A 14,112-nucleotide genomic window follows, 5' to 3' on the forward strand; every position below is an offset into this window, starting at 1 on the left:
AATTAACAGGGCATGCGTGAAGGCTCTGTATTCACGGTCTTTTCGAAAGATCTGCAGATCCTGGTCGCCTTATTACTACCGGATGTGAAGCAAACATCACCTTTGCTGGGTAGCTGTCTGGCATTCTCGCGACATGCCCGGCCCATTGTATCCGGCCAGGTTTAGCTACCTTTCGAATACCAGGTTCACCAGAGAGCTGTGCAAGTTCATGGTTCATCATCCGTCTACAAGACACGAATGCACCGAAACGCCCGGTGTAAAATGTCTCTAATAAATAAACCGACCAACCAATCTTCCGTCTACATACTCCGTTCTTCTTTACACGGCCATAGATCGTTCTTAAATAGCACTCGTCTTTCGAAAAGTCTGAGCACTCGTAGGCCCTCCTCGATCAATTATCCATGTTTCTTGTCCGTAGTGAACAACCAGTCTAATGAGCGTCCTGTACAGAATACACTTTGTACGAGGGCTTAATTTGTTTCCGCCTCTAGTTTCTGATAATAAAGAACAGAAGTTGGCGCTAGTGTTTCATCATACGCCATGCGTGAGAGTATGCTTGAAACTACCAATGTTTCCCTGTTGAATACAACAGATGTTACTTCGTAATGCATATTGAACATTTCGGAAGCAGCCCACTTTTGCGTGACAATAAACTTACTCAACGCAGTAACAGTACTCTCTCATGCATCTTAGTGTCTGTTGTTGACCGTCCTTCAACGAAGCCGGATTGATAAATTCACACAAATCCATTCGCAATTGCTGATATTCGGATTTAGGACAGCATTTCGTAGGCGGCATTGAGAACGCTGGTCGCTCGATAGTTCTCACAGTCCAACTTGTCGCCCTTCTTGTAGATCGGGTAGATATTTAACCCTATCTTTCCACTCCTCTGGTTGCTGTTCTGAATCCCAAATTATAATAATTAGTCCGTACAGACAAGTGGCCAGCTTTTCTGGTGCCATTTTCATAAACTCCGATCCGATGCCATCTTTCCCAGCTGATTTATTGTTATTTAGCTACCTGATGGTCTGCTTAACTTCGTTAGCTTCGCCCATCGTTGAGGCCGTTTATCGCACTGTTGAAATTGCTTTTCCCACCGCCTGGGCGCCATTCAGGTGGTCGTCGAAGTGCTGTTTCCACCTTTCGGTTACCTCACGATCGGCCGTCACATTTCGGCTCGTGGCACAAAACCTTTGCGGGATGAGTTCAATTTCTGGTGGAACTTTCGCGTTTCCTGCTCCAACTTAGCATATTTGGGTACGCTGCATCTAACTAGGTAGGTGTTCCGAATCTCAAATCTTTACAATCAGCCGGTGAAGAAGTTTCGCTTCAATGTCATCCTTTCCTACCGACTTATCATTTTTCAACCCAGAATTACTCGCTCTGTTGTATTTTGTACAACGCATGTGGAACGTTAACTTCATCACGCTATATCTCGGGATTCTGGCAATAAAGAAAGTTACTATTTTCAGCGAAGTTGACCAGTAGACCGAGATCTTCAAAGATTCATATGTTTATCACCAAGCGGTATTGGCATTTGAGTGAAATTTTTTGAAACGAAAAGGCAACCTTAAATCGACTGAATTGTTTTCCGCGCCGCCAGTTCTCTGTCTAGGCCCTATATAGGTATTTATTTGTCGAAGTTCTGTTTCCCTCCTTCGGCCACCTCATATCGTCCATCAAGTTGCTACCATCCTAATACCCACACCGACTTGCGCGCGGCCCGAGTCCGTTGTGGGATGCATTGAGTTTCTGGTAGAACTTTCGTGTCCCCTAAAAATGCCTCAAAAGCGCCGATTTTGCATGTTCCGCGTTCTATAGGTATCAATTTTTCCCGAAAGATTTGGGATCGTTGCGTTTTCTTTGGACTCTCTTTCCTCGTTCTGACGAGTAGTATAGCGCATCTTTGCCTCCTTGTAGCGCAGCGTTCTCCTTATCCATCATCCTCCAGCATCGTCGACGGTGGATGTTCTCTACTACATGGCTATTTTGATGCTATATGAACAGTTTTTGAGAGTGTCTTCGTCCTCTTTCAGCAGCACAGCTTCAATCGAAGTCGCTTAATGACGCTGACGTCGCACGTTATGTCTGAAGGATCTGCGATTATGCAACTTTGACGTACATAAAATTTTCTTTGACAAGGTGTTAGCACAGGCCTTTACGATTCAGAATATTCTAATTTAAAAAAAATCAATTTGAATATTTTAACTGTGAGGCCACAGGTACAGGTACACGCGCCTAGAATTTCCATAATCAAAAGTGCTCCAATTTTGTTCAAACTTTGTATATTTATCTATTTTCTGAAGTTTTTGGACCTGTAGTTTTTATTTGACGTGTCGTTAGTACCGAATTTGGTTCACAACGGAATCTTAGACGCCTCTTAACCATTATCAGCCAGTCGTCCGAGTTAGGACATCAATCCGTACAGGATCTAACGTCATTAAATAATGACTAAGAAGTGTCGTCAGTCAATCAAAACGAGGTCAATCTGTGTTTATGTCTGATTTGGTGATCTCCAGGTGTACTTGTGTAGGAGTAAGTCCTAGAAGAAGGTACTACCCAGATATCAAATCCTAACAATTAGCCGGTGCAAATAAATGGCCAGCTTTTCAGGTCCCGTTTTAATAAGCTCCGCTCCGACGCCATCTTTCCCAACCGATTTGTCGTTCTTTAACTGCCTGATCACCTCCTTACTTTGCCTATCGTTGGGACTGGCACCACTCATGCGTATGTCACACGGTCGAAATTGCTTTCCCCGGCGTCATGATGCTTCGGCTGCCCGCCATTCAGGCGTTCGTCGAAATGCAGCTTTCACCTTTCGGTTACTTCCCGATCGTCCGTCAAAACATTGCTATTTTATTCTAATCGTTGCGGCTTGCGGTGCAAAACCTACGGGATGCGTTTGGTTTCAGGTAAAACTTTCGCGTTTCCTGAGAACAATGCAGCTCCAACTTCGCATACTCCTGCTTTTCCAGCCATCTTCTTTCAGTAACTGTTCCGTATCCCAAATTTTTACAATCAAGACATTACCCGTCTTATTTTGGTTCTGGCATAATTCAGCGAGCAGCACAAAGCCTTTGTGGGATGCGACGAGTTTCTTAAGGACGATACAACTACTCTAGTTCTGCTCTAGATCTTTTTCCCGGAAAATTTAAACTCGCTACGAGCTCTTTTGTGTGTCTTTCCTCGTACTGGTGAGCCTCTGCGCAGCGTTATCTTCATCCATCATCCTCCAACATTCAACGGTTGTTTTGATAGTATTCCAACAGCCTATGGGAGGGTCTTCGTTCTCTTTCTGCAGCACAGCATCGAATGAATTTGCAAAATGTTTGGCGAGATCATTTACCCGCGAAATTTACCCGAGGCTGGCGCCAGTACCGATTATTGTGCATAATGGAGTTTAGGACGCATCTCAATCCTTATCTCAACCAAACGTGGTCAACCTGTACATCTGCCATACTTTGTGATCTTCAGATGTACTTGTGTAGGATTTGGTGCTGGAAGAAAGTTTTACCAGCGGCCGTTTACTTGGAGGCGGAAAAGTTGGTAAATCCTAGATCCACCAACCAGTTGTTTCGCCGGAGGACCAACATAAACTTCCGCCGGGGTTGGTTAGCCGACCTCTATCAGGGTTACTGCTAATGTTGAGATACCGCCCCTTAATTCTCAATCTGGAAGTTCGAGGACACATTTGTTTCGCATCTCGTCCATCAGTATAAAAGTTGTACTCAACTTGTGTGTATTGCTGCAACACTGGACGATGGCATGACCATCCCTATTGACGTCGAAATTTACAAAAGCATCAATATTCGGTTTGACACTAGTATCAAAGAAAAAGACTGATATTTTGATAATATTCCGTTTCCAAAGTATAGCTCTTTTCAAGTAAACAAGAGATTTTCCACTTAATATCCACTATGTATCTGTACACTGTGCACTATTATCAGCGAAATGCTGATGTTTTACCGGTTTTCTGTGGGAAATAGATTAGAGATATTGCTGGTTATAAGAAAATTTTTACCATCAAAAGTTCGCAATCGCTTATAGAATCGCTGCTATTTTAGACTGAATCATTACGGTATCTTTGGCACACTTTTTCGTTATATTCCAAGAAAATAAGTGCGCGGAAGACATCGAAACGATTCAATGTAAAATAGCACTTTTATGAGCGATTGCGCACTTTTGATGGTAAAATTTTTCTTGCAATCAGCAATAATTTTTGCCCTTTTTTGTAGTCCCATTTCGAAAGTTCGTTACGAGATTTTGTGTGATTGTAAACAGACCTCAATATATTCTTTTAACTGCCGTTAATCTGTGATCCGGTAATCTGTGATCCGTTAACGAAGAATAGGTATACAAGATATCAAGCACAAGGTTACGTACTTAAATTTGTACGTTTGCGTTTACCTTGAAGAAATTTGACCTTTGACATAACAGGCTATCTTTAATTTTTTTTTACAAAATTCCCTTTATAAGAAAAAATAAGTCTTAGTAGGTAAACAGCGATAGTTCAACTTACTTAGCATGCGTGAAGGTTCCCTCCGGAGCGCGAGCCTTGATCTCCGCGTACTCCCGTATCAGTCCGTGCTTGCCGCGCTCCCGAACCATCTGCACAATTTGCTCTATTGTCTTTGGATCTCCCTCCGCTCCGGCCAGGCTGTCGTCGTCGCTGAATCCGGACGATGCACTGCTGGGTGGATTCTCGCTCCACAGTTCGCTGCTGGTATTGTGATGATGATGGCTGTGATGCACGTGATGAACGTGGTGAACCCCCGCACCGGCGCCGGCCGTCAGGTCGGAAATGTCCTCCACGCCGATGTGGTCCACGGCGTTGCTCGAAGACCGATGGTGACCGGAAACGTACTCCGCCAGATCGGTAGTGCCGGCCACGGCACCGCTACCCGCCAGATGCGGATCGAGAATGGCAGCGGTAACAGTCGTTGCTCCACCGCTTCCCATGCCGTTACCGATGTTGTTGGTTTGGGCTGTGCTGTTGTTAACACCAGCGAAAACTTCGTCCTCACGATTCGTCATCGATTTGTAACAGTGTAGCAACCTGCAATGGAAAGAGACGAATTAAAGGTGTGATCTAACAAGTTTTTATCTACGCCAGAGGATCTTTGAACTACGCGCGGAATGTACGAATGCTAATGAGCGTGGATGAGATGTGCCTCTCTATATGGTCATCGAGGTGTCGTGAATACTTCCATGATAAGTGTACTATGTTCGTTGTAGGTGTTTTCTTTTGTTCAACAGAACAAGGTGCAAATCTGGGAAAGACTGACTGATCATCAAAATTACTGAAAACTCTACACAACAGTGTTCCCATGGAACATAATAAAACACCTTCTTGTTTAATGTGATCTGAATGCTAGAGGATTTTTTTATTGCTTGTAAGGATCCCATTAACAAAATTAATGTACCTTTATTTTCTGGCAAAACGTAAAAAAGTGTAGGAAAGTAACTGAAACCTTTCTTCACACATTTTAGAACCTACTTCTAGATAGAGAGTGTAATTAGCGAATGTGCTTACGATGTGGCATGCTCTAACAGGTGTTTGTGTGAGTGGAGTGGATGTGTGGTGTAACAAAACAGAGCCGGAAGTGTACGCGAGGAACGAAATATGGGCGAGCAAACGGACAGCAGCACAACAAATCACTGAATAATACCAGACTCAAGCGTCGATATGACAGCAGCACTCCAATCGGAGCCCGCACGCTACACTTGCCATGCAAAACTGCTATTAAAATGTGCCAAAGGTCACGGTCTGACAGGTAAAACCACTCCACGGCTTGATCTATTATGCTGATTTCCCTCTTGACCATCAATAAAACGTCACCAGCCCGTGTTGATTGACCTTGGGAATAAATGGTTTTATTGCCTTCATGCATAATGATGGGAAAAACTACGATAGAGACGTCGTAATGAATGGTGTGGCAAAAAGAAAACAAACTTTTAAGCTGTCAGTAGGTCAGCTCGGCTTCCGAAAAAGCATTCGGTTGGTTAAACGACATTCTAAAATAAGAAACCACTTCTGGTTTAATGGAAAATAAAAATAATGTTCTGCCAAATGGAATTTCTGCCACCATCGGTTTTGGGAAGCGAAAACATACGAAACATTTTTGTTTTTGGTGTTAGCCATACTATTTACTTTATGAAGATGAACGAACGAGTGAGCGATTGATGGTCTGTTCGGTTACCTTAAACTTGGCATGCACAGCAAATGACGCAGTCCAACACCGAGAAACTGTATGATCTGAGCATCCTGATTCGTTTGCGTAGGCCGGCATTTGATCCCAATGCACGGGAAAAACCACGCAGCAGAGTTAGTAACAATGAATCGAAATAACCCACCGCCCCCGGATGGTGCGTTTCAAAGTGTATACCAACCGGCCGAACCCGTCGGTTATTGTTATCGGCGTAGGACGCAATCAGGACATCGGGTAACGTTTCCCCAGGGGAGCCAGACATGAGTGGGAGAAAGAAAGGCAGATGGAAAAGGTGTGCAGGTTAGATGGTCGGATACTGACGACAAACAATTTTTACTATGGATTTAACTGCCACCCCGTTAAACTGCAATTGACTGGCAAACTGTAAAAAAACGGCGGGTTGAGGTGTTTGCAAATACCTGTGAGGAATATTACCGCCTCCACAATGGTGGTGACATAATGATAATATTTCGATCGTGTTATAACTGAATCTGTTTCTGTTGTTGCTAAGGACGTCTGCGCAATAATGTTGGTTTTATTCGTGAGAAACCTTTGTCAATGAGTCTCTAGTGGCATATCGAATGTGAATAACAGGAATACACCCATAAGATAATTTTTGCATTCTAAGAATGCTATTTCTATTCATGAAAACCTGAGCATAGCACGAAATAAAAATCTTACAATTAAAAGAAGAATGACGGTCAGTATAGATACTCAGTGACAGACAACCGTCGTTGAAAAAACGACGTGGCTTTTTCTGTTGCTCAATAAGACTAGCAAGATTGATGCCAAAATAATGATTATGGGTGATTCATTAGAATCGCTTTAGGATGTTCTCCGAACAGTATCAACTTTGTTAGGTTTTTATCATGACAGGTATCAAAGTGACGAAAAATTGATTTTGAAAAATAATAAATACAGGGCTTGCGTCCATCTTGCGGTAAGATTGTTTTCTTGGTAAGTGCAAAATAGTTAGAATTTTGCCGAAAATACCGTCTCGTAGTGTATCATTTACAACTAAGATTGTTGCTTTCAAAAATTGCGGTTTTCATTATACACCGGTAGTTTCAGTAACTAATAAAACAATAGTTTAGTTTTTCATTATACAGCGTGACACATATATATTCGAAACAAAGTCATATATTTTTGTAAATAACGGCTTTATTTCGAATTTCAATTTTAGATCTGTGGGTAAACACAGATACAGAACGCAACAAATAATCATTGCTCTATTAAAACGCCTTTTCCCTGGATAACACGCTTCAGACGCTTTTTGACGGGGGTGCGAGGGGGGTAAAAGTGCGATTCAATGATTTATCGGTGCAGATTCCGAGCAAATTGACTGCATTGGCATGGATGGGTGACTACTTTGACAGCTTGAATCTAACGTAAACTTTGGTTGCTTTCGAAGCATAGTTGCTGAGTTATGCGTAAATGTTATTTTAGGGTGATTTTGATGTAATTTTTCGTTATACGGCAAATACGATATCAACAGGAGGATATGACTTGTAGAAAATTTGTAGCAGCGTTTTCCATCACTCACGTATCTGTTTTGAAAATACGGTGAAAAGAATTTACAAAATATATTTCCTTTTTACGTAATTTATTCAAACCCCGTCAAGCGGCTAGCGGGGTAAAAGTGCGATTTGCGGACGGGGCAAAAGTGCAATTCATGGACGAGGCAAAAATGCATAGCTAATTATACACTGTTTTAGGCACTATATTACAGATACTAGAACTTGAAGATCTGCCAAAAACTGTGTGTTCTGCAGATGTTGGCCGGAGAACACAATGTCTTTCCGCGTTTGGAAAAGTTTCGATCTGACGGAGACTGCAATACACCAGCGCAAAATAGGAAAGGTGCAAATTGAGAATATTCCTTACCGAAACATACCGCAGATTGAAGATAATATGGTTTTGTTAGCTGCTGCTGTGCTAATTTCATGAATTCGAGCTTCGAACTTTTGTCCCGCGGTATTCGCACTTTTGCCCCGCTTGGGGTGATTGCGTGTGAGCATTGAAGATAATTTCAAATATCGCACTTATGCCTCGCCCTACTCTATACAAAAATCCAGTGGGTTCAAATCAGGAGAATTTGGAGGCCATTCCTTTTTCGATATAAAATCCGTCAGATTGGCTTTGTACCACCCGTCTGCACAAGATTGGCAGTATGGGCTGGAATTCCATCCTGCTGCAAGCAGTAATATTCTTCCCTATACATTCCCAGAACGCAAGCGTCAAATTTTGTTCTAAAATAATTTCACACCCTTGTCAATAAATACAAGAGGAAGTTTCCCTTTCTTTCAAATGCCTCCCCATACCCATACGACTGCTGATGAATTTTGGTATCGTAGTACATTCCGTTTGTGCTTTGGAACGTCCATGATCGAAACCAACCAAAACTGATCATTTTGAGCATGATGAGGGATTTAAATAACAAACAACTTCTCATCAGAAAAGATAACTTCGGAATCATCGTGCCGACGGAGTAGCAATTTGAATCTTTCCTGCCGTTTTTATCTTAACGGAAGCAAATCCATAGATTTTACGTTTGGATGCTTTCAGATCCAGTTCCATTTTCAAAATTCGACGAAGAGATTCCCTGTGAATATTGAGCTCAACTGCCATTTTCCGTGCGGACCCGCCGCAACTGCGACGAATGTTGAACAACCATTTTGACCTTTGCAGTTCTAACGCTTCGTTTTCTTCCAGTTTTATACGGTTTTCAACAGATTCTGTCTCGATAAAAAAATTTTACAAATCCTCTTTTTATGCCGAGATGTTTGAGGGGTCACGAAAAATAGTGCCATATGCAGCACCGTTTGGGAATTTATTTATTATCAACGACATCAACGACACACATTTGGTATGAGTTTGATTATATTAAATGTATATACTGTTGCAAGTGCCTCCCAATTGGCTTCGAGGTATAACGCTGGCCTAATAAGCAAGTCGTCGTATGTTCGAATCTCGGCTGGGAGAGGCTGTTAGAGTCAATAGGATCGTAGCAACTGGCCCTGCAATTGTCCTGCACTCTAACAGCTGGCAGCGAAGTCTGTCGTATAAAAACAGAAGGTCAAGTTTCGACAACGGAATGTAGCACCTAGGCTTTGCTTTACTTTGCTCAAATGTATATAAGTGTCACACTGTAATTTTTAGCGTTTTATGATAAATACAACTTACGTTACGTTAATTTGATATAACGGATGCGAATGGTTCGATCTCTCTCTCTCTCTCTCTCTCTCTCATCTTTCTCTTTTTAAGTTTCTTTTCTCTTTCTTTTTCTTTTTTCTCTCACTGTCACTGTTTCCTCTATCTCATTGCATCTCTTTTTGTTCCTTTGTTCATTGGAAAAACTATCGTTATATAAAACAAAATAAAGATGATGCCATTTTCAGATTCTCAGCATGGAATATGACCACCAGCTTCAATCATTTGCTTAAGACGTTAAGGCATGTCCTTCATTACTTTTTTCAGAGTTTGTACGTCAATATTGTTCCAGACTGGTAGTAAGGCTACAAAGCGCGTTTTACATTATTGTACAGAGTTGCCCAATTCACGATTTACGATTAGATTTAAATCTGGGATCTTGGCAATTCACCGCATGCATTTGATCTATCCTACTAACAATAGGCATGAGTCGCGGATTTTCTAAAAACAGTTCAGATCAATGTACTGTTCTGCCGGAAGATGAAGTCTTTACCGACTTCATGTTTTAACGCATTCTTTTATCAACGATGGCAATGTAAGCAACAGATTTCACCATGCCATTTATTTAGGCCAAGATCTCTGCATATCTGCTCCACATCATTAGGCTTCCAACACCGTCGTGTTTTGTCCTAGTCTGAGACCCCAATACGACTTTCTAACCTTCTCTCTTCCCTTTTTTGACTGAAGATTTCGTACTTCGATTCGTTAAAAGACACAGAACACATTTTCAGAAAGAATTTTGCTAGTTGATGCTTTTTGTCCAAACATTAAGCTTTGCGTTTTTATTTTTGAGTCAATAATAAAAGGTACTATTTCATCTGTAACCAAAACCAGGCCCCTGACAGGACGTCACGTTTTTGTAGCAATCGTAGAATCGCAGTTCGCTTCCTTACACAAAGCTGAAACTAATACATGTGTACTAGAGATGGTCGGGTAGCGGAAAATTTGCCCGAAACCCGCACCCGTACCCATACCCGCCGGGTTCGGGTCGGGTTCGGGTATTGAAAAAAAAATAATTTGCGGGTTCGGGTCGGGTACGGGTTCTTAATTTTTGTTTTTGAAACCGGGTACTGGTCGGGTCGTGTATCTCTATTGACCACATTTAACACTAAACAACTTCTTAAGGCTCACATGGCTTCGGTTTCCGAGGTTTCCTCGGCAGCTTCCGCTTCTGACGACATGCTCATATTGGGCGATTTCAATCTCCCCAGTATAAATTGGTGTGAACGCGGCAACGGATATCTGTTCGTCGACTCCAGTTCTTCAACACTTCCCCCGATCACCAATGAATTGCTCGACTGCTACAGCACAGCTACTTTGCAACAAATCAATAAAATCCTCAACGAAAACGGACGCTGTTTGGACCTTTGCTTCTTCAGCATTCGCAGTCTTGCTCCCGAATGTGTGTTGGCACCGGCTCCTCTCGTCAAGGACGCCCTCCATCATCCACCATTACTAATTTCGATTCGTCAACATACACCGTCCAGGATGTCTAATATGCCACTGCCCGTGTACTACGATTTTAATCGCGCCGATTTCGACCTTATCCAAAGAACTTTAACGTGTATCGACTGGGATACAGCCCTGGATGCTAATGACGTTAACGCTGCTGCTTTGACTTTTTCGCATATTCTGAATTACATTATCGACCGCCACGTGCCTAAAAAAACGATACGCACAGAACCGTATCTACCTTGGATAAACGCTACGCTGCGTCGCCTCAAATCCGAAAAAAAGCTGCACTAAGGAGGTATTCAAGGTACAAGACCCAATCGCTGCGAAACCACTATCTGGCGCTCAACAGACGTTACAAAAAATTCAGTCGTCACTGGTTCCGTAAATACTTAAACAACGTCCAGCGCAGATTGAAACGTAGCCCTAAGTCATTCTGGAAATATGTGAATGCTCAACGAAAAGACAACGATCTTCCGTCAGTAATGTTCTTTGGAAACGACACTGCTACTGATATGGATATGGTTTGTCAACTATTCTCACGGAAATTCTCCAGTGTCTTTGTTAACGAAAGGCTGTCTGACACAGAAGTATCAACTGCACTAGAAAGCGTTCCCAGTCTCGGCGACTCTCTCAATAACCTGATTATTGACGATGCTATGATTAGGCTGGCCGCTCTGAAGCTAAAAAGCTCTTCCTCCGGTGGACCGGACGGCATACCTTCAATCTTTCTGAAGAACTGTATTGAAGCCTTAGTAGCCCCAATCCGTCGTCTGTTTAGCTTATCGATTAACTCAGGAGTATTTCCTTCTGCCTGGAAATCCGCTTATATGTTTCCAGTTCATAAGAAGGGTAATAAAAGAAACGTGGACAATTACAGGGGAATCTCCGCCTTATGTGCATTATCAAAACTCTTCGAGCTCGTCGTGATCGCACCAATTTCCTCGTTTGTCCAGCAGTATTTGGCCGATGAACAACACGGATTCATGCCCAAGCGCTCAACGACCACCAATCTACTAACACTCACTTCCCACATAATGGACTGCTTCGACGACCGTTCTCAGACAGACGTCATCTACACGGACCTCTCTGCTGCCTTTGATAAGCTGAATCATCAAATCGCTATCGCTAAACTGGATAAACTCGGTTTTGGAGGGCCGCTGCTCCAATGGTTTAAATCGTATCTGTCGAATCGTCTCGTTAATGTATCTATCGACGGCTCCATTTCGCAGGCTTTCACCGCCTTCTCTGGAATTCCGCAAGGTAGCCATCTTGGTCCTTTGGTTTTCCTTATCTATTTTAACGACGTCAATATAACGCTCAAAGGTCCTCGGCTTGCGTTTGCCGACGACTTAAAATTGTTCGCAAAAGTAAATGACTCGTCTGATACTCTTGCGCTCCAGGACCAGCTGTCGATATTTGCCGAATGGTGTAAAAACAATCGTCTAACATTGAACCCCGATAAATGTGAAGTGATTACGTTCTCCAGAAAGCTGAATCCGATAATCTTCGAATACCGACTGTCAAGCATGTCTTTACGACGTGTAGATTGCGTCAAAGATCTCGGTGTACTACTCGACTCCAAACTGACCTTCAAGCAACACGTTTCCTTCATTGTCGACAAGGCCTGCAGGAATTTGGGATTCATCATGCGTATCGCCAAAAGCTTCAATGATATATACTGCTTGAAATCACTCTACTGTGCGTTAGTTCGTTCTAATCTTGAATACTGCGCACCCGTATGGAGCCCGTATTATCAAAATGGCGTCACCCGAATCGAGGCAGTACAGCGGAGGTTCATTCGCTTTGCGCTCCGACGGCTACCATGGAACGACCCGATCAGACTACCAAGCTACGAACAGCGTTGCAGACTAATCAACCTGGACTCTCTGCAAAGACGCCGGGACGTAATCAAAGCTGTTTTTATATCAGATGTTTTGACGTCTCGGATCGACTGCTCTTGGATACTTGAGAGAATCGACATCTTAGCTCCGCCTCGCTTAACACGGAACAATTCATTTCTACGTATACCACACAGAAGAACCAACTACAGCACCTTTAGTTAGCACTATTACTGGCTTACAACGCAATTTTAACCGTTTTGTATCCTGTTTTGACTTTGGCGTTAGCCGCAACGCGTTGAAATCTCGCTTTAGAACATTAGCTAGTAGTTTTTATTAGTCATTAGGATCCAGAAATCTGTTGACTTTTTTACCAAATAAACCAAATAAACCAAATAAAGATGGTCGGGTACCCGGGCCCGTCCCGTACCCGACGGGTTGCGGTCGGGTTCGGGTATCAAAAATAATAGACTTGCGGGTTCGGGTCGGGTACGGGTTTTTAATTTTTTATTTAATCGGGTACGGATCGGGCTCGGGTATTCAAATTTTCATACCCGACCATCTCTAATTGTGTACCTAAACTACAGCTGGTGCGAGCACTCTCTTATCCGGGGCCCGAAAAAGAAGTTAATGTTATAAACATAACAATATTCGTGTACAGATGCCAGTACCTTGGTTAAAACCCCAGCGCAGAGTGAGCGAAGGCTCAAACCAATTATGCCAGATTGTAGTCAAGACAAGCATCAGTTACATAGCTGCATCTAGCATTAGAGGTACCTTTAGGCGTGTTGGTCATACATTCCGGTTATCTCCGTTATAGTGAAACTTGATTATTTAAAAAAAATGTTTTTTCGTCGAAGTTACAGAAAATCTGGTTGAGTACCACCGATTCGCACGCGGACTACTGCTAATTAATTTCAGCTCACGTATTCTGCTGCTGATTGTACCCTGACAAATGAAGATATTTTTTTTTTGATGGAGCGAATTAATACTGATGATGGTTTTATTTATTTCCTGGATAGTCAGAATTTGGTGCAATTTGTTACGTATTCGGTGTTCTTTGCCATGCTCATTCTAAACCAATCTCGCTCCGAAACCCAGGGTATGCGGACAATAGTTATAATTTACCCTTGGACAAGAGGCTTTATCATCTCCCTCGATACCGATCTGATAACTTACGCTGACAACAAGTTTCATTGTAGTTATGCAGACTGCAGTATGAGGGAAGAATGCAGAAGGACCTCATAGTACTTAGTTTTACTTGACTTTAGTGGCAACGGTCCGTTGCCGATCCTGCACCGAACGAATTATGGTCCTCCAGTACTGTCGGTCCTGGGCTGCCGTTCTCCAATCCCCACGAACACCAGCTGAACGTGCGTCGTCCTCGATAGCGCACACCC

General features: G+C 42.8%; 1 protein-coding gene across 2 annotated transcripts in view; it reads right to left on the reverse strand.

Annotated features, from left to right (window-relative positions):
• Positions 1-14,112, reverse strand: part of LOC128741174 (tyrosine-protein phosphatase non-receptor type 9) — a 128,552-nt gene that overhangs the window by 4,183 nt on the left and 110,257 nt on the right. For both annotated transcript variants that reach the window (XM_053836791.1, XM_053836792.1), the window contains exon 5: positions 4,520-5,056. In XM_053836791.1, coding sequence (XP_053692766.1) covers positions 4,520-5,056 — 537 coding nt within the window. The remainder of the gene's footprint in view (positions 1-4,519; positions 5,057-14,112) is intronic.

The sequence above is a fragment of the Sabethes cyaneus genome, chromosome 3 (assembly GCF_943734655.1).
Source record: "Sabethes cyaneus chromosome 3, idSabCyanKW18_F2, whole genome shotgun sequence".
Lineage (NCBI taxonomy): Eukaryota > Metazoa > Arthropoda > Insecta > Diptera > Culicidae > Sabethes > Sabethes cyaneus.